Source organism: Suncus etruscus, chromosome 9 (genome assembly GCF_024139225.1).
Source record: "Suncus etruscus isolate mSunEtr1 chromosome 9, mSunEtr1.pri.cur, whole genome shotgun sequence".
Lineage (NCBI taxonomy): Eukaryota > Metazoa > Chordata > Mammalia > Eulipotyphla > Soricidae > Suncus > Suncus etruscus.
Genome location: NC_064856.1, coordinates 82216663 through 82236852, shown reverse-complemented (window position 1 = coordinate 82236852; position 20190 = coordinate 82216663). Strand labels below are relative to the sequence as shown.

Sequence of the window (20190 nt, the reverse complement as noted above, 5' to 3'; positions counted from 1 at the left end):
ACTTCGTGTGGATTCTTCAGCTTGTATTTTTATTTCTAAAGTGAATGTTCTCATGTTTTTCTAAACACTACTTGGCCCCTTTGGTCAAACATCTCTCTGCATCAAGCTTTTTTGCAAAGGGCCTTACGCACTGGGCCTCAAGGAATCCACACAGGCTCCAAAGAGGTTATTAATGCTCTCCCTTCAGAGAAGAGCAAAGGGAAGTCAGCAGGGCGGATGTCACTGTCCTACAGTTTCCTTAGCTGTGCATGTTACATCCTCCTTATCTTCAGTATTTTACTTAAGATAAAAACTTAAGCTAAAGGAAGGGTTACATACTTCCTTTCCATGGTTTAGGACCACTAACTTGATAGGAGTTCTTAACTGTCCTTTGCTCTGACAGTGAATCACATCATGGCTTTTTGTTGTTGTTGTTAACAACATGGACTTGTTTGCCAAAAACACACTTTTCATGCATATAAATCAAACCTCTAATGATTTTCTGATGAACTCATTTCTGATTAAACTCATTTCTGATTAAACTCATTTCCTCAGTTTCTAGTGTCATGTATTGAAGACTGAAAATAACTGATTAAATAAAACTTTTGATGTCGAGACATGGAAGGACCCTACTTTGGTATCTATTACATGGTATCTATAACAATGGTTACCATTGACTGAGTGTTAACTATCCAAAGTTAAAGATTAAATTAGCTTAATCCTTCTTGTTTTTCCCTCTGTATTACTGTTGTCATTATTCAGAAGAGATGAGCATGTTGAGGTGTTTGGAAGACAGACATCTGGGCCTCAGTGCTGTCCACTGAACACATGATCCTGAATGTGATTTCAATTGTATCCCTGAAAAATTTTTGAATGTATGGAACCCATAGGTATGATTTTTAATTATGTTTTATATCAGAGCTTTCAACATGCCTATTTAAGTAGATGTAGAATTGCACCACTTCCTGCTCTCTTAAAGACTCTTGCAAATGACAAGGTGTTGATGTATTGCTGTCCATATATTTACATGTTCATTATATATAATGATTCTAAGTATTTTTAAGAGGTAGTCACATGACTTGCTTCCACCAATGGAGGTGAACAAAGGAGATCCTCTCATTCACTCTCAGGTAACACTGAATTTACTGACCTGCACTTGTAGTTATTTGTGGATGTGGAGATGCCACTTACTCCCCACACCACAATTGCCATTGCAGTTGTCCAGTATCACCAAAGGCTCTGCAAAAGCACAAGTGAGACCTCTATTATTTTAAATGTCTAAACTGGTGTGGTTGTTTATTCCCAGAGTTTTTCCAAGTTTTAACTCACAGGGTTGTTATGAGGGTTACATGAAAATTGCACAAAAGTACTTGGCATGGTTCAGTATTTATCATAGGAATAAAGAGATACTGTGTATAGTTCCAACACAAACATTTTTTATTATAATAATAATTTTTGTATTGAGCAAAGTGGATTACAAATCTCTCACAGTAATATTTTAGGTAGATATTGACATTGAATCAGGAGAATTCTCACCACCAAAGTTGTACTCCCTCCACCTCCATTCCCAGCATGCATCCCATATTCCCTCCCTAACCCCCCCACCTGGCACAACTTTTTTATGGTTGGGAATGTGCCTGTGTGAAAAGTTGGACTTTTTGTTTTGTATGAGAAAAATGAGAACTTAAAGTACCTGGGTAGGGGGATGGCTGTATCCTAAGTTATCTGATCCTTGCCTAAGACAAGAACTGAGTATGCATGTGGATTCTTCAGAAAGAACATCAAAAAAAATTTTTTATAGATCTCACAAATTAAGTGCTGATGACCAATAGTTCCACTGCTCGTTTTTTTATTACTTCACTATAAGCCAAAGCAATGAATTTTACAACATTCATTGGTTTTTAGTGGGAAACTTTTGCACTGTAAACTCATTTCAAGAGAGCCAAGGATCTCTCTTGGCACTTGAAAGAAGCCTAGTTTTATTAGAGGTAGCAAAATAAATCTAGAAAGACAAAAACAAAACAAAACAAAAATACTCAGCCAGGGGGTGGGGAAAATACTCAGAGCCATTCCAGATATTTTAGTTGAACATCTAACAAGTAGCTATGCAGTGACTATTGCTGGGAAAATATAGCAAATATAAACATTTCTTTGCTAACAAGAATCCACCACAATAATGCAAAGAAATGAAGAAAGCCTGTAAGTATCCTGATTTAGAAGTGTGGGGTTGAGAGGAGCTCCAAACAGTGCTCAGGAGTGCTCAGGAGTCCAGCAATTCTTGGCCAACTGGATGGTGGTTGAATTTAAGGGACCAAGCAGCATCACAATGCTAGACATTACCTGGGTCTAGATGCAGTGCTGGGGGGATCATATGGTGCTAGGAACAGCACTAGCTAGCATCTTCTCTAACTTCTTTTTTTTTTTTTTTTGGTTTTTGGGCCACACCCGTTTGACGCTCAGGGGTTACTCCTGGCTATGAGCTCAGAAATCGCCCCTGGCTTGGGGAGACCATATGGGACGCCGGGGGATCGAACCCTGGTCCGTCCGACGCTAGCGCTTGTTTGTTTTTTGTTTTTTGTTTTTGGGCCACACCCGGTAAGGCTCAGGGGTTACTCCTGGCTATGTGCTCAGAAGTTGCTCCTGGCTTGGGGGACCATATGGGACACCGGGGGATCGAACCGCGGTCCTTCCAAGGCTAGCGCAGGCAAGGCAGGCACCTTACCTTTAGCACCACCTCCCGGCCCCCTACGCTAGCGCTTGTAAGGCAGACACCTTACCTCTAGCGCCACCTTCCCGGCCCCTTCTCTAACTTCTATCTTCCAGCACCATATCACTGATTTTTTAAAACTACATTTTTTGTTATACTCAAAATCACTTGAAAACCTGCATAAGACACCAAAGGTATAAAATGCGTTCATGTTTTGGACAGCTTTTAACTCCTGGCAATTAATGCTTTCAGTCATAGAAAGCATATTGATGACTCTGGAAACAACCAAGATGCCCTTCAACAGACGAATGGCTAAAGAAACTGTGGTACATATACACAATGGAATATTATGCAGCTGTCAGGAGAGATGAAGTCATGAAATTTTTCTATACATGGAATCTATTATGCTGAGTGAAATAAATCAGAGAAGAGAGAGAGAAAAGCACAGAATGGTCTCACTCATCTATGGGTTTTAAGAAAAATGAAAGACATTCTTGCAATAATAATTTTCAGACAAAAAAGAAAAAAGAGCTGGAAGTTCCAGCTCACCTCATGAAGCTCACTACAAAGAGTAATGAGTTTAGTTAGAGAAATAACTACATTCTGAACTGTCCTAATAATGAGAATGTATGAGGGAAATGGAAAGCCTGTCTAAAGTACAGGCGGGGGTTGGGTGGGGAGGAGGGAGATTTGGGATACTGGTGATAGGAATGTTGCACTGGTGATGGTGTTCTTTACATGACTGAAACCCAAACACAATCATGTATGTAATCAAGGTGTTTAAATAAAATAAAATATATTTTAAAAAGCATATTGATAACATTTTTGTGACATTACAATATTTTCCATTACAGATCAGTTTTGTAGTATTTGTTCATAATCAGACTTGAAATGTTACCTAGAAACAAAATGTTTCTCTTTTAACCGTCAGACCCTATTAGAAATCTAAGACTAGAATCACCATAACAGTTATGTCCCCTAGCTAAGATTTTCTTTCCTTCAATATTATGTTAAATTCAGTCCTAGAATCACTAGACTCTTTGAGGGGACTCTATGTGCATTGACTTGAAAAGAAAAACTGTGTTGGGCCCGGAGAGATAGCACAGCGGCATTTGCCTTGCAAGCAGCCGATCCAGGACCAAAGGTGGTTGGTTCGAATCCCGGTGTCCCATATGGTCCCCCGTGCCTGCCAGGAGCTATTTCTGAGCAGACAGCTAGGAGTAACCCCTGAGCACCGCCGGGTATGGCCCAAAAACCAAAAAAAAAAAAGAAAGGAAAAAAAAAAAAGAAAAACTGTGTTCAAAGTGTATTTATCATCTTACTACCTATAACTTATTCCCCTTTGAGGAAAAAAAATATTTGCATTACTTTAAAGTGTTGTTTATAGTTAGGATTTAAGAAAAAAACATGTTTTCGCCATGTGATGCCCCGCGGTGGGATGCAGGGTGGTTTCAGTGGGCAGAAACAGGGCAGCCGTCCCAATGATGCCCGCTTCACGCGCCGCTACTGAGGCCTGCGCCAGAGTATGTTAGTTCTCTTAAGCTGTGTACAATAAGTTTTTTTTATCTGCTGCCATATTGTATGTAGCTCAATACAATGTGAACTTTGTTCTTTATTTTGTTTGGTTCCCCCACCATGGTTTTTTTTGTTGTTGTTGTTTTCTTTTTTCTTTTTTTTATTAAATGTGTTTCTGTTCACATAAAAAAAAAAAAAGAAAAGAAAAGAAAAGAAAAGAAAATGGGCCTGGAGAGATAGTACAGCGGCGTTTGCCTTGCAAGCAGCCGATCTAGGACCAAAGGTGTTTGGTTCGAATCCCGGTGTCCCATATGGTCCCCGTGCCTGCCAGGAGCTATTTCTGAGCAGACAGCCAGGAGTAACCCCTGAGCACCGCCCGGTGTGACCCAAAAACAAAAACAAAAAAATAAAAAAAAAAAAAAAGAAAAAAAAAGAAAAGAAAAAAACATGCTTTCATTGATTTTAAAAATTGTGTTAGTCATGCAGAAAAGCCCTCTGCATTCCTATGTTTATCACAGCACTATTTACAATAGCCAGAATCTGGAAACAACCCAGGTGCCCAGCAACAGATGAGGGGCTAAAACACTGTGGTACAACATATGCATAATGGAATATTATGTGGCCTTTAGGAAAAATGAAGTCATGAAATTTGCTTATACATGGATATGGAGGGTATTGTGCTCAGTAAAATAAGTCAGAGGGAGAGGGATAGACATAGAATAATCTCACTCATTTGTGGGATATAAGAAAAATAAAAGACAGTATGGTAATAATTTCCAGAGACAATAGAGATGAGGGTCAAGAGGACCAGTCCATGGAAGGAAGTGTGTTACAAAGATCGATGAGTGCAGGTAGGGTGGAGAAGGGTCCACTATGATAGTTGAAACTGATCACTATGGACAAGAACTGGATGCTGAAAAAATTATATGCTTAGTACCTCTTCATTAACGAAAGTGCAAACTAAAGTGTCAAAAAGGAAAAGAGAGAGGAATTGGGTGGGGAGGGAACTGAGAGGGAAACTGGGGGCGTTGGTGGCAGAAAATGTGCACTGATGAAGGGTAGTGTACATTCTATGACTAATAATCATGAACAGTTTTGTATTTACAATGCTTAAATAAATTACTAAATATTTTTTTAAAAATTAAACAAAAAAGAAAATAAAGGTATTAGGCTATTTCTAGGTAAGAGAAATCATTCCCCTTTCCTGACCACATAATCATATATGGTGAATGAACAAATAAATCCATCTTTGATTAGGAGTAAAACTTGGAGCTAAGTCAAATTTGGGAGCCAAGCATGTCCTGATATAAGTTCTGGCCCTGCCATTAAATGCTGATGACCATTCTGTCATTCAGGGCATATTGTTTTTATTTTCAATTTTGTAAGATTTATTGAGGCATCATGATTTACAAAACTATTCATAATTGTTTTTGCCCTACAATGTTCCAACACCAGTTCTGCCACCAATGTCAATAGCCCTTCACCAACCCACTAGGTTCCCCTCCCAACCTCCAGGCTGGCCTCCTCAACTAGCAGTTTCTTTGTTTTAAACACATTGGTTTACAATGCTTTTAAAAGTAGAGTTTCAAAAAAAAAAGTAGTTTCATGTTTGTACGTGTGTGATTTTATAATTTGATCATTTGTCATGAGTTTAATTCTCATCCAGACTGACTCTCTAGATTTTTTTCTAGTGGTGGTGGGTAGTTAACCAACATATAAAGTTTGTTTGATGACTCTTTATCTTTATTACATTTTCTGGACAAACATACATGGATTTGGTATGGGTCATTCCTTATTCCTTGGCCCAAGTAGCTTTGTTGAGTCTGGTGCCAATGTGCACATTTGGGGTGCCCATCTCCTTCATAGCAGACTTCTGGGTCTCTTCAAGTGTCCCAGGCTCATGCTTCTTGAAACCTATTCTGTGCATGTACTTGTGGATGCTGATGGTGAATTCTTGGGTCACAGCTTCTTTGGTGGTAAAATAGACCTTCTTCTCAATGGCTTTCTTTGTAGGAGTATTTCTGTCAGGCACCAAGGTTCATGATTTTTTAAGAAAAAATTTCCCATCCAAGGAATATTCCCTTTCATTAAAACCAACAACCTCATTATGCAAGTAATTTCTGAGTACTTTCTCTAGACTAGGTCCTCGAAAACAATAAATCAGATATTGCTCTCTACTTCCATTTCAGAAAGGCAGCTTACAAATAAGACAATGTTAGGTGGTCCATTTAGTTCAATAGAAACCCTTCAGTCCCCAGAAATGTATCTACCTTCTAATCCCTAGATCTTGTACATGTAAACTTATTTGGAAAGTCTCTGCAGATATAATTAAGGATCTTGAGATAAGAATATCCAAAATTATACAGTCCCTATGTCTGGCAACAAATGTCCTTCAAAGAGACATGTAAAGGACAGAAAGGAACAGCCAGAAAAAGAGATGGTGAGGGTAGAAGGATTATCTTTTAAAACTCTAACAGTTGACCCTGCCAACAACTTGATCTCAAATACTGGAACTGAGCAAGGTTTGGTTGTTATGTTCTGAAATTTATATAATAGCCTTAGGAAACTATAAATGTAGTCTGTACCAAGAAGAAAAAAGCATTGGGAATGAAATAGGGACAAAATTTGAAATGTTGTAAGTAGTAAAATCTGGCAGACCATTGAGGAAGTATCATTTTAGGTATCCAAGGATACAGGGGGTAGGGGTTCTGAATCTGGGAGGCACAGAAGGTACATTTCCTCAAACTGGAAATGAAATTGTGTTCGAGGACAGAAAGTCAAGTGAAGCTGGCCAAGGAAGGTAAGAGGGAAGGGTAGGAAGATGATACTGGTGATGTAGGAAGGAACTATACCCGGTAGCCTTCATAAGCTTTTGAAAGCAAATCTAGGTTTCCTTCTGAATGAGACCTGTCTCTGAAAGCTCTTACAATGGCAAAAACCTAGCTAGCATAGTGAAAAATGTAAAAAAATATCATCCTGGTAAATAAGGATTCAAAAAAAAACAAAAATAAAACAGAATCTTTATAATTTTGTACTCAGGTAATCTTAATTCTACTGCGAAATTATATTTGAATAATGATATTATAAATAGCATACATGAAAGTCAAATTCCACAAGACATAGAGGATTTTCACAGGGGGATCCTTTATTTCACTTTCTTGGAAGGTAGATTTTCAACACATTTGAACTTGTTTCAATCCGTTCAGCTAGTGACTTGGAATATCACTTGGTCCTAATTCCTCAGGGTACATGGTCCTCGGAGCAGATCTGAGGATCATGGACTTCTTAGAACTGGGTGTGAAGGGCTCCAGCTTTATTAGGTCAGTTTCCCTAGGATCCCGCTCCCACATTTTATCAATGATCACACAAAAAATGTTTGCATTTTTGTTCACTTTTTCAGAGCTCACATATACCACTTTTATCTGTCAAGAAAAGTTTCTCAAGTATAATCAAGTGTTTACTATCTTCAAATAGTTCATCATGCTTGATAGTCATTTTCCCTACTCTAAATTCCTTTCATTTTCACATTATCTTTCTTGATTGCTTACGTAAAGTGGATTTTTTGTTTTTAGCAGAAAATGTGCAAGTGCACAGCAGTTTTAGGTATCATGTGTAGTAACAGTTCAGAGCACAAAGTCAAAAAGGGAGGAATTTGAAGTATTAACTTGTTCTGAAATATTCCTGTTTTCTGATACTATTGTCACCTAATTAGAAAGTTCTTTCATCAACTAGTTAACAGTGGCAGAGGATAAAAAAAAATGCAGTTAAAATACATAGCATTCATTCCAATATATGACCACCAAAAGTAACAGGGCTTTCCAAAATTTTCTCCTTTAATTTAAAATTAGTGGAAAGAGCTAAATGGTCATGTCTTTAGAATGCATCCCCATTTTGCCATGATTTTCAGAAGATCCAAGAGAATTCACTGAAGAATAGCGATGACTATTTTTTCCAGTAAATATTGGGTGAAAAACCATTTTAACCTCAATCTGAGGTTATAATCTTTCTTTGGGGGAGACCCAATGCTGTAAAGGACAAATATTGCAACCATTTGACAAAGAAGGAAACTTTCAAGATAGTTAACTATATTGTGGAGGTGTATCTCAAAGTTCATCATGATTTTTTGTGAGATCTTCTCCATAATTGGTAGCTTGGCTTCCCACAAACATGTTCCAGTTATCCAGTATTTCCTCTTTGGTTAGTTTTTCATCCTGTAGGGGAAAAATAAGAGCTGTCTTAGAAGCTTTGTTAGCACAAGATATTATGAATTTGCAACATTGGGTGGTGGGAGGAATGACACACCTGGCAGTATTCCATGGTCATTCCTGGCTCTGTGAGGGATCATGTGAGGAATCACACAGGAGTCTGAGCGAACATATATGTTGTCATGACCAAATAGGCTCAGAACTGTAGTTGCATACTAGACACATGTCTTAACATTTATACCATCTCCCCATTCCTTATCTGCAACATTTAAAACCCTACATTTAACAACCTACTACAAGATAACTCCTTCATCTACCATTACTGCAAAACCCCAAACAGATTCCAGCTGTAAAAGATTTATGTCAGGCTAACTCTTGGGAAAATGAGAAGCAAGCAGGATAGACATTCACAAAGTGGGCCTCCCAGTGTTCCACTTCCCTTCTGTGATCTGATCAAGTGTCTCTTGAAATTCTGGAGCAGGGATCAAAGAGGAAAAAGAAAGACCTTCCTAGATCTTGTTGTTTATTGAGTTGGTTGCTTATCAATAAACAACTAAGTGCTGGGCACCCGAGCCTGCCATGTGAGCTGGCTGAGGATATCTGGTTCTGAAAGGGTGGGCTTACTGCCTCCTCACCCATCTTGGGATTTGTGACAAGTATTTGCTGATTGCAGGCCATGGAAGAATACACATCTTAGAGTAATGTAGATTTATCTCTTACATCTATGCCCTGTTCACAGCAAATCAAGTTAGTGCTTCTTCAATACTAGGAGGAGGGGCTAGGTGGAAGTATGAGGCCATAGAAGACTTCCCAGGAATGTCTGAACTACTGAGCTCACTGCAGATCACAAGGTCAGTTCAGGTTGACAGTATTTCATTTTATTTATTTATTTATTATTTATTTTTTTAGAGAGGAGTTTGAGGAGTGAGACCATACCTGGAAGTACTCAGGATTTACTCCTGGTTCAGCATTCAGGGATCACTCCTGGCAGTGCTTAGGGAACGGTTTGCAATATTGAGAATTGAATTCAGGTTAGCCACATGCAAGGCAAGAACCTTAACACCTATGCTCTCTCTCTCCAGACCAAAATGGACAGATTTTCATGAGTAAAGTCAATAAGGACTTGACAGCATGGGTCAGTGCTATTACCAAGGAAGCAAACAACAGTAATCTTATGTAAACTGTTTCCTTTCATTGAATAATTCCAGAAGAATGAGAAATACCTTGTCCTTGTCAGACTCATACACCAGGTGCCTGGCCTCAGCCTGCGCATGGTCATAGTCCTGAGGGAGGATCCAGTGGCGAATCTCCTCCTTGTCCAACTTCCCATCCTTGTTCAGATCTCGAAATTCATTAAACTGTTCCCGTTCTGACAAAACCCAGTCTGGCTCTGGGCCATTCTCCTCATGGGAAAACATATCAGCTAGAAGGGAAGATGGTTCTTGGTTATGAAATCACATGAGAGAAAAAAGAAAACTAGACTCCTGTGTTTCTTCAAGGGGGGGTGGCCAGCCCATAGACCTCCCTAAACTGGGGGCTTGTTATTCTTGGGAATGATACAGAAAGAAAGAACTACACAGAGGCATCAGATAGTGAATTCTGGTTCTCAACTAAGTTCAACAGTGGAGACATTAGATTTCCTCTGTAAAATGAAGTTGATTTGGAAACCAAACAAGTATTAGGAAGTTCAGACAGGTCACCCTGGGAAAGCCTTTTACAATCCAAACTGGATCTTGGAAAAAAAAATCATCACTTTTTCTATGGTTAAAATAAGACATTAAAGGCATTTCATACATTTTTCCAGTTGACTTTTCTAACAGTCATGGGCAGAAGGTGTGACTGCTCCCATTTTATAGATGAAAACACTGAGGACCTAGCTTTAACCCAAAGAGTCACAGCTAGAAAGAGCCTGAAACTATACAGGAATAGAATCACTCTGCTTCCAACCCCAAATCTTACCAATGTGAACACAGCTCTGTTCTAAAAAGCTTTCACCCATATTGTTTAATTTCATCCTTGAAATGGTTCTATTAAAGAGATCATTATCCTCCTTTTACAAAGGCAGGAATAGGAAGAGAAAAGCTTATGTGCTGTTTACTAAGTCTCTAGATCTTGGAAAAGAGAGAACCCCTAAGGAGGTTTCTCTTCAATAAAAGCACAAATTGTAAAGGTAGTAAGAAAGGGCTGGTAATGAAGTTACGTGGTCGCATGCATGAGACCTGAATTCTATCTCCAGCACTATAAATAAAAGTTTAAACTTTTTAAAAAGGGCACACATCAAGAGCAGGCAGTGCAAAGAGAGGCCAGAACTTTGCTTTCTTTACAAAGAATGCACATGGCATCTGCAGATTCATTGATAATTGGGGAGGGGGTGCTTAGGGGAGGATAAGGTAGTTGAACCAGACTCATTGGTATTTAAAAGATCATGCAGTGCTGCAGAAAGCTCAAGCAAGGACCGTGGCTGCGTAGATCCAGAGTTTCTGGCCTCTGCAGTCAGATTTGTCTTTTTCCTCAGGGGATTCGACATTTGCCTCATGCGGATGGAGAGGGTCTTACTGATCCTTCCCATGGAGTCCAAAGTAGACAGACTCAGAGCTGAGGGCCAACTGTCAGAGAGCCCAGTGGTGGGAGTTACTGAACAAGGGCTCTTGCCTGCCTGCCTGCCTGCCCATAAGTAGGGTTGGTGTGAGAAGTCCCTGCCCACTGGGAGGTTACAGGAGAGACACTTGCTGACATCATCTGTCAATGAGAGAGAAATCTGGGAAAGAAGCCAGACACAGTGCCTATTCCCGACAGCAGAGTGACCATCTAATGTGACACTCACCCACATACTCATCCTGATCCACAAACCCGTCCCCGTTCTTGTCAATGTCCTCCAGGGTTTCCTAGGAAGCAAAGGGGAGAATGGACATATGGCACAATGCTCGTGGGGAGTTTGGGGCTCCCCCTCACTGTGCTCTCTGTTCTGCACTCATGGCACAGTGCTCAGTGACTTTGGGCTCCTCTCACCTCCCTGGGCAGAAGTTACTGGTCTCAAACAATTAATAGTCAGGGGTTTCTGTCCCCTTTCCCCATCTCACAATGATCAGAGACAAACACTATCTTTAAATGAAAAATGGATAACTGCGTTATAAAGATCAAGCTGGAGTCTAACAAAAATACTATAATTTTAATTCTTCAGTTTGCTTTGGTATTGGACCCATACCTATGTTCAAGAAGTGTTCAAGGCTTATTCCTGATGCTGCACTCAAGAATCATTCATGGTGGGGCTTGGAGACCATATGGGGTGCCAGAGATGGAATCCAAGTCAGCAGCATGCAAAGCAAATACCCTCCCCACTGTACTCTCTCTCCAGTCTCAGATACTTATTTTTGGGTTGGGGTCCCAAAAAGTGCTCAAAAGAGCACTAAAATCACCAGATGCCCCACAGATGCCCCACTCTGCCAACTAAAGTAGTAGCTCAGTGCAAGGAGCCAGTCTCTGCAGTGCCAGGGATACCTAGGCCATCCTGGAGGCTTCAGGGCCACATTTGTGATGCTCAGGGAACTATGTGGGACCGGAAATCAAACCTGAGTCTGGTGAAACGAAGAATATGTCCTAAATGGTGTACTATCTCTGGGCCCCCAAGTCATGCTCTCTTACCAACACCACAATTTCCTTCATATGCTCAAACTCTTCAGGGTGCAAAAAGGCAGTGAATTCCTCCCGAGTGGCAGTCTGGTCCCCATTAAGGTCCGCAGCCTTGAACCTTCTTTCATCACGTGGTAGCATCTTTTTAAAGGTGTTATGATCAGAACTATCTTGAAACTCTTCAGGGTTTCCTACAGGATAGGCACAAAATGTGTAAACAGGACTGCTGTGAGGGACGCATTTCCTTCCAGGTCTCTTAGCCCACATGCCCAAGTGGCAGACCTCAGATTCAAGATTCTGTCTGTGTCCTTTAAAACATTTTATTTCAGAAAGCCTTTGTTGCCTGTCCCTTCATGCCTGACACAAGTCCCAGTGGCTTATTAAGGCAAAATGACAAGTGGCAAAGGGCACAGGCTTTAGACACATCAAATACCATGCTTCTCTTTAAAAAGTTCTGCTTCAATCTTTCTTGATTCAGAATACACTGGAGTCAGAATGTTCTGGAGTCAGAATAGTACTCTGACTCCTTGTCTCAATGCTTCTACCTGGCTCTCCATCTCTCTTGATCTGGCCTTGCCTGTGTGCATCTTGATTCTTCAACTTCTCTCAATGCTGATACTGCAGGGACATATCTTGTGCTTTAAACACACGCCTCCTTCATTTCTTCCAAGCAGTTTGACTCTATTCAAACACTGCCCACTGCTTGATGTACTACTGCCTCTCCGGGCCTCCAGTTAATCTTCTCTCCCTCTACTCTCTTTTAATCCAAATATAAAGTCATCTCCCATGGCTAATCTCACCAGGAAGTCTTTCCCTATGTGCTCCAGCCCACTTACTCCTGGCTACTGGAAACTGTGCCACAGACACACCTACTCTCTGCTTTGTTCTCTGTGTGGGCATCTGAGATCACAAACTTGGAGAGCAGTAACCTAAGTTTTGTTTCGTTTTTGCTTTCTGACTCGTAGTTGGAGATACTCAGGACTTACTCCTGACTTTTTGCTCAAGGATCACTCCTGGCAGTGTTTAGGGGCCATCTGCAGTGTTGCAGATCAAACCTGCATTGACCATGCACAATACTAGTGCCTTAACCCCTGTACTATCTCTCTGGTTTACCTACATCACTCTTCTGACTCACAACCCAGACTTTTCTAAGAGCAAATGCCCCAGGACTTTCTGAGCAAGTAAGGGAGGATATTACACAAGTGAGGTGTGGCTCAGAGGCTGGTTCCCTGCAGGGGTAAATGTTAGGGAGTAAAGGGCGTCTCATTACATTGGCCCCAGCCACACACTTGCTCCTGAGGCATCTCTTACCTAGGTAATACCCGTACGTAGCTTGTTTGTATTCTTCCCAGGAAATTTTATCATCTTTGTCCCGATCATAATCCTTCCAGACTTTAGCAACATTATCATAGATGTATCTTTTCTGCACCCTTTTGATCCAAGTTTTTAGCTCCTCAGTGGTGACAAAGCCATCCCCATCATTGTCAATTCGGTCAACAATCTTCCTATAGTCAAAAGAAGGAACAAACAAACAAACAAACAAACAGCCATGCAATTACTCCGGCTTATGTGAGTCCAAAATAGATCCAACATCTGCAGGAGCAAAAATGCATAAAACCAATGATCCTAGAATGCTAGGAAGGATCTAAAAGAGTTTCTTTTTCATAAAGATGACACATCATCTCTCCTTAGTGTCCATGGCACAATGGCCAAGGACCATATCCTGCAAGCTTGAGATTCAGCCTTAGAATCCTTCCCCGCCCAGTGATCTGTGCATAAACCTGACTAGGGCTGCCCTATACGATTAAAACCTTGCAGCCTTCTGGATACAGACTCTCTTACTTTAACAGTCATAGTAGCTGAGAATAGAAGAAATTGCATCATTTTTCCAAGATCACACACAACTGGGATAAGAACTCATGTTTTCTGGTTCTTAGAATTATTTTGGGAGGAAAGGGTAAAATAAATATTCTGTATAAACCAAAAGGTATTCTTAAAAAACAGTACTTTTGACTCCAAGACATACATTTAAAGCATGGGAAGACCAGATGTTGGTGGACAAAGCATAAAATGCTGGGGAGTAGGAGCCTTCGTTTTCTGGAACCCACTGGAAGGGCCTGAGAGGCAGAGCAGCCATAGGGACCTTAACCTGTTTGGCCCCTCAGACTACTGGTATCTCCTTGGCTGGCCAGTTCCAGCATTTCCCCCTGTCGACTCCCTAGAGAAACCTCAACCCTAGTCCTGAGCACCTTCAGCGCAAAACTCATTGTAGGCCAGAGTCCCAAACCTGGGACAACATCCCTGGAGGGAACTTCAAAGACACCCACAAGCTCCTTCTAGTATTTATAGTAATTTTACCCTGGGGCTGGAGTGATAGTAGAGTGTCTGCCTTGATTCAATCTTTGGCACCCTATATGGTACCCCCAAACCCTATCAGAATTGATCCCTGAGCACAGAGCCAGGAGAAATCCCTGAGCACTGGTTTTACCAGTAAAAACAATTTTACCCTAATAATCCTTTTATCTTCAATGAGGTCATATAAGTTGATTAGGTTTTGCTTTGTTTTTTTTTTTTACTTCATCTGAACTATCATCAACTCAGTAGTTAAAAAATGCTTTTCCACCTAATGAAAACTCTTAACAATTTGTTGATTCAAATGAATTCGTTAGTATTTAAGTTTCCATCTCCTACCTAAAGGCCTCTTTCTCCTGAAGGCTTTATTTTCACAGCTTTATTTAAATTTGCTCTTTTACTCACAGTTATCTATAAGAATATTAATGATGGAGCTTCATGCAAACAGCTTGCTAATACCACACCCTCCATCATTGTCCACTCCCTTCACAACTGCCTCAGATTTCCCCCCCTCTTCAAATACACTCCACCTCCACCACCACCACCACCACCACCACAGTAAATTCACTTCTATGGATTAGCTCACAGATTCTGTTGTCTTGGGTCATTTGTTATTCCCCTATACTTCTACATAAAAATGGATTAATAGCCTTTTTCGGTTCATTTTTCATTCATTTGTGGTTTTAATAGGTCTCAAGACTCACTAAATCTTGAACATCTTCATGCTGGAAACTGCAGCAGGCACAGAGGAATTCTTTTCACACTAAGCAAAATTCAGACAACCTGCTATATGCCGGCCATTCTCCAAGCCCAGGAATACAACAGTGATTCGAGCATGTATGATCCAAAGCCAATGAAGAACAGACAGAGCAGCAGAGAACTCAAATAAAGCCAAATAAAGATGCACAGCATCTAATCTGGCATAGAGTGGTGACTTAATTAATATTTGGGGAAAGAATAACTAAGAATTTAACCTCCCTGAAATACACTTAGGAGTGAGATGTTCCAAGAGAGAATGCTCTCCTCAGCATCCTGGGAGCTGGTCCCAGGCCATCCAGGCAAGTGACATGCCCCTTTCAGTGTAAAACAACTTTCTTTTTTATTTTATTTTTTGGTTTTTGGGTCACACCCAGCTGCGCTCAGGGGTTACTCCTGGCTCTACACTCAAAAATCGCTCTTGGCAGGCTCAGGGGACAATATGGGATGCTGGGATTCGATCCATTGTCCTTCTGCATGCAAGGTTACCTCCAAGCTATTTCTCCAGCCCCTCCCAGAGTGTAAAACAACTTTCTGAGGAATGATGTGTGGAATAAAGGCAGGAGTGACCAAGAGCTTGGCCGGGTAGAGAACTAAACAACCTGTGGTATCAGAAAGAAGCAGAACCTCAGTTCAAAGACTGAGCCATCCTAGAGAGCTCCTGCCAGCTCCCCAAACTGCCCAACTCCACTGTCAGCAATAACTCCTCTCCGCAGAAGTCATAGCCCATGGGGCCCAGGAGGCCCAGAAATCAGGATCATATGTGAACTCACTCTGATTTTTTTCAGAGGTGGTGGAGCTCCCGAGCTGTGTTCACTAGAAATTCTTGGCCAACCAGGCCATTGGCTCAAAAATACAAGTGCTCAATCTGCTTGGGCTCTGCAGTGCCAAGATACCTGTGTCATCCCAACAGTCCTGAGGCCTCCAGGGTCATACCTGGCAATGCTTAAAGGAGTCATATGGTGGCAGGAATTGAACCTGGGCAAAATACCTGTTGGGCATGTGCCCTAACTTCTGTACTAGTTCCCTGGCCTGAAATCACTCCAAATTTAAATGCAGACAAATGTTTTCACTTTTTTTTCCCAAGCCTGCTCATAGGATACATACAAGTATTCACTTTGCGGACATGCAAAGGCTTTAAGCCCTGCTTTCAGAATCTGCAATTACAAAGTTCTTTAGATACAGCCTGGATGAAGCGGGAACTGTCACACTCTGAGCTATGTGGTACAGAGGTGACACCTCACCTCCAGCATGCGCTCAACTGGACCCCCTCCTGGGGAGCCCTCCACTTCCCTGGCCTCTAGCCTGGACTTATCTCATCAGTGAGTCTGATACCCATCCCCCAAGGAACTCAGGCCAGAGAACCCTGATGTTCCCCCTAAGCCCTCACATCACTCTGTTTCCCTATGCTAAGTCAGAAGTCAGCACTGTCAGCTGCACCTTCCACAAGCACTGGGTTGAATGCCCTCCAGTGCCACTGCCCAGCCTCTTTCCCATTCTGTTCCATGCCTGCTTTCTTAGCCAGCCTGTGCAGGAAAATATCTAATCGACATCCAGGTGGCCCTTCCTACTCTGCCCCCAGCTTCTCAAATTCCTTCTCCCACCTCCCAGCACCAGGCAATAGCCCTTTTCCACCCCCAACACCCTATATAGTCCTGAACAGTTTTCAAAAGTTTTCTCAGCAGGTGGCACTCCTCAGGAAAGCCCCCAAACCCTCTGTTTATACACCTGCCCACCGCTGCATCATCCCACAAAGCATAGTCCTGAACAGTTTTCAAAAGTTTTCTCAGCAGGTGGCACTCCTCAGGAAAGCCCCAAAACCTGTGTTTATACACCTGCCCACCGCTGCATCATCCCACAAAGCATGGTCTGGGGACACCCTGGTGCCCATTTTCCTCTGTCCAATTTCTTAACACTGCACTGCAGCTTTTACTTGCCACCATCATGGCAATTAGGGAGTATCTGCTGCCTGTGGGATTTTGCGATCTAATCCTAAGGTTTTCTTGTTCTGGTCAGAAATAGAAAGCCTGGCAGGGACTTGGTCATTATTAAAAATCTGTGACTAAGTGAAGTAATAGTTGGCACATGACCAAATGCATACCAATGCCACCAGCATTTGCTCACCACCAGGCTTCCTGGTTCTAGTAACTGAAGAAAAGGCTGCAAACTAGAGTTCATTTCCCTTCTCCAATTCCTCAGTCCTCTCCTGGCTTGACCACAGTGCAAATGGTCAGGTCCTCTGAAGAAATTCAGACTCCAATTGTCTCCAAACAATGCAGCAGGCTGAACTCATCAATAGTCCCCATTGTCAAGTTCTAATCAAGAAGAGAAAGTGCCTCTCCACCAAATAAAAGGTGATTGTTTGGAGATGACTTTGAAGTTCAATAGATCCTTTAATCAGAGGGAGTATATAGTGTCCCTACACAATAACTATAATGTACTCTCAGTCTCACAGGCCACAGGGATAGTTCTTGACAGTTTAGCAGGGCATGAAGCTCCCCCAATCCTCCAACCATGTTCCAGGGAGCCTGGTGCCCAGTGGAAAGGTGCTCACATACCTCTGCCCTAATGTTTCCCTAGAATGGCTGGAGAGGATGCACCGAGGTGCCCCCAAAGTTTCCTTTTCCTGGAGAGGGTGCCACGGAGATGCTCCCAAGTTTCCTTTCCTAGTTTTGGTTCCTGACTCAAGTGCCATCCCTAGGAAATGCATAGCCCCATCACACCACTGCATGCCTCTACTGAAAACAGCAGGAAACAGGAACCAAGGGACCGGTTTCCCTTCTAAATCAGCACTCTTATCTCCTAAATTCCCCCCTTTCTCAGCAACATTTATCTCTCTAAAGGAGACTGATGGGGCGCTAAGGCAGGAGGAAAAAGCAAAAAACACCCAGCACAGGCCCAGGACAGAGGCTGGCCACCTCCTCTCCTTCAGCGTTGATCCACATGGCTCATGCTAGAGGCCTCCTAAGGGGGTGTAGCCCGGATCTGGGAAAGGAGGAGCAGGCAAAGCAGGCAGGCAGGTTAAGATCTCTAAAACACAAACCCTGCTCTTCCTGGTAAAACCCCTTCTTCTGCACACTCGCTCCTCTCTCTCCCTTCGGAGGTAACAGCTGAGAGGGCGGGCTCGCCATCCAGGCCGCCGCGCCCGCCAGCTGCCACGTTCCAACCTTTCGGGGCCGAGGCGCAGCGGCCTGCTTCCCGGCGTGGTGTCCCGGCCACCCAGCGCCCATGCACCCGATCGCCGGACCCTGCACGCTCCGGCCTCGCTGGGCTCGGGCCTGGAGCGGGTGGGCATCCCCCAAAGGCACCTGCGGCGCTCCCCAGGGCTCACCCCAGCCTCTCCTTGCTCTCCTCCGAAGTGAGCTGGTCGAAGGTCTTGGAGTCCTCCTTGCCCAGGAAGGCCTCGTGGTCGTACTGGAAGCTCTGGTTGTCCTCGGGGGGCCTCTCGCCCAGCTCCGAGTCGGGCCGCACCACGCGCTCTTTGCGCACGGTGGGTTTGGCCCACGACGCGCCCGGGGCCAGCGCCAGCGCCAGCAGGAGCCCCAAGGCCAGCGCCGGGCAGCGGCCGCCGCGCGCCATGGTCGCGGGCGCAGGGAAGGGGGGACCCGCGGGGAGGGGACGCGGCCAGCGGCGGCGGGAGCGCAGAGTCAGCGCTGGGGGCGCGGGAGTTCCGCGCCGATTGGCCGCCGGGCCTCAGGAAGGGGTGTCTCAGGGATCTAAGGGGGGCGCGGCCGGCCCCTGCCGAGCCACGTCGGCTGCCCGGGGCGGTGGGCGCGGGACTCTGGTTACGAACGCTGGGGAGGCCCCTCCCCGGCCTATCGTGGCGAGGAGGCGGGCCCAGGCGGGCCGGATCGGGGACTGGAGGGATCCCGGGAAGCAAGCCGGCCTAGAAGTTCTTTCTTTGTCAAGCAACAGATGTCCCCGTTGGTTGGCATTCCATCTCTCGGCTTCCAGAACTCCAGAAAGCAAAATTAGGGGCGCAGCGGAGGTGCAGAGTGGGAGGGGGGGCGTGACCCTCTTCCACTTTCAACTGGGTGCCCACGTATCCGCTCCACGCCCCGCCCCAGGATGAGGTCTTTGGGGGAGAAGGAAGAGAAAAGGGGTTCGCAGGCTGCGCTCTGGTGACACTCTTGGAGGGCTCCGGGGACCTTATAGGGTGTCGGGGATCGAACCCGGGTGGGCCGCGGTCAAGACGAGAGCCCTACCCGCTGCCTCTGCGTCCCTTCCCCTAGGATGCGGTCTTAAACGAAACTCAATTCTGAACCCCCAAAAACTTGAAGTTAGGCTCCACATACCAAGAAATGGGAAGGAGACCCTAGGGATGAGGGTGGGGAACATTTGTGTCGCCAGAGAGGCTGAATAGGTGGGGCTCACGAGGAGATGTCAGCCACTGTACAAGTCCGAGTTGGAGGGCCCGGAGAGATAGCACAGCGGCGTTTGCCTTGCAAGCAGCCGATCTAGGACCAAAGGTGGTTGGTTCGAATCCCGGTGTCCCATATGGTCCCCTGTGCCTGCCAGGAGCTATTTCTGAGCAGACAGCCAGGAGTAACCCCTGAGCACTGCCGGGTGTGACCCAAAAACCAAAAAACAAAACAAAAAACAAACAAACAAAATAAACAAGTCCGAGTTGGCAGAAAGTGCGGTTTCCCAAAACAATCTTGGATTTCGAAAGTGTTTTCTTTTTTTAAAATGATGACTACTCGTTCTACAGAAAGCACCACAGCAGGCATAAGATGGTCCTGGCTCACAGATGGAGCGCTCGGAGCACCACCAGGTGTGCAGAGCTAGGGCTAGGACTAACCCCTGAGCACCCCCGGGTATGCCCCCTACTCCTGCAAAAAAAAAAAAAAAAAAAAGCAACATGTGCCACAAATCTGAACTGTGCCTTGAATTTGGGGTCGTTCTGCCAAGAATAGCATTACAGAACATTCTGCAATAACGGAAAAGGCCCTCCCCCTTCTCTATCAGACAGATGTACCTTGAGACACGCCTGACAGGTTACCAGTGGAAATAACACTTTTGTCATTTAAACCCATGGCTAGCAGA

General features: G+C 43.7%; 1 protein-coding gene across 1 annotated transcript; it reads right to left on the bottom strand.

Annotated features, from left to right (window-relative positions):
- Positions 1-7345: 7345 nt before the first annotated feature.
- On the bottom strand, positions 7346-18773 carry RCN1 (reticulocalbin 1). The gene is made up of 6 exons (XM_049780096.1): positions 18476-18773; positions 13348-13541; positions 12049-12227; positions 11231-11291; positions 9630-9829; positions 7346-8412 (listed from the first exon to the last, which is right to left on the bottom strand). The coding sequence occupies exons 1-6, from the start codon at positions 18721-18723 to the stop codon at positions 8305-8307; spliced, it is 990 nt and encodes a 329-aa protein (XP_049636053.1). The 5' UTR covers positions 18724-18773; the 3' UTR covers positions 7346-8304.
- Between the last annotated feature and the right edge of the window lie 1417 nt (positions 18774-20190).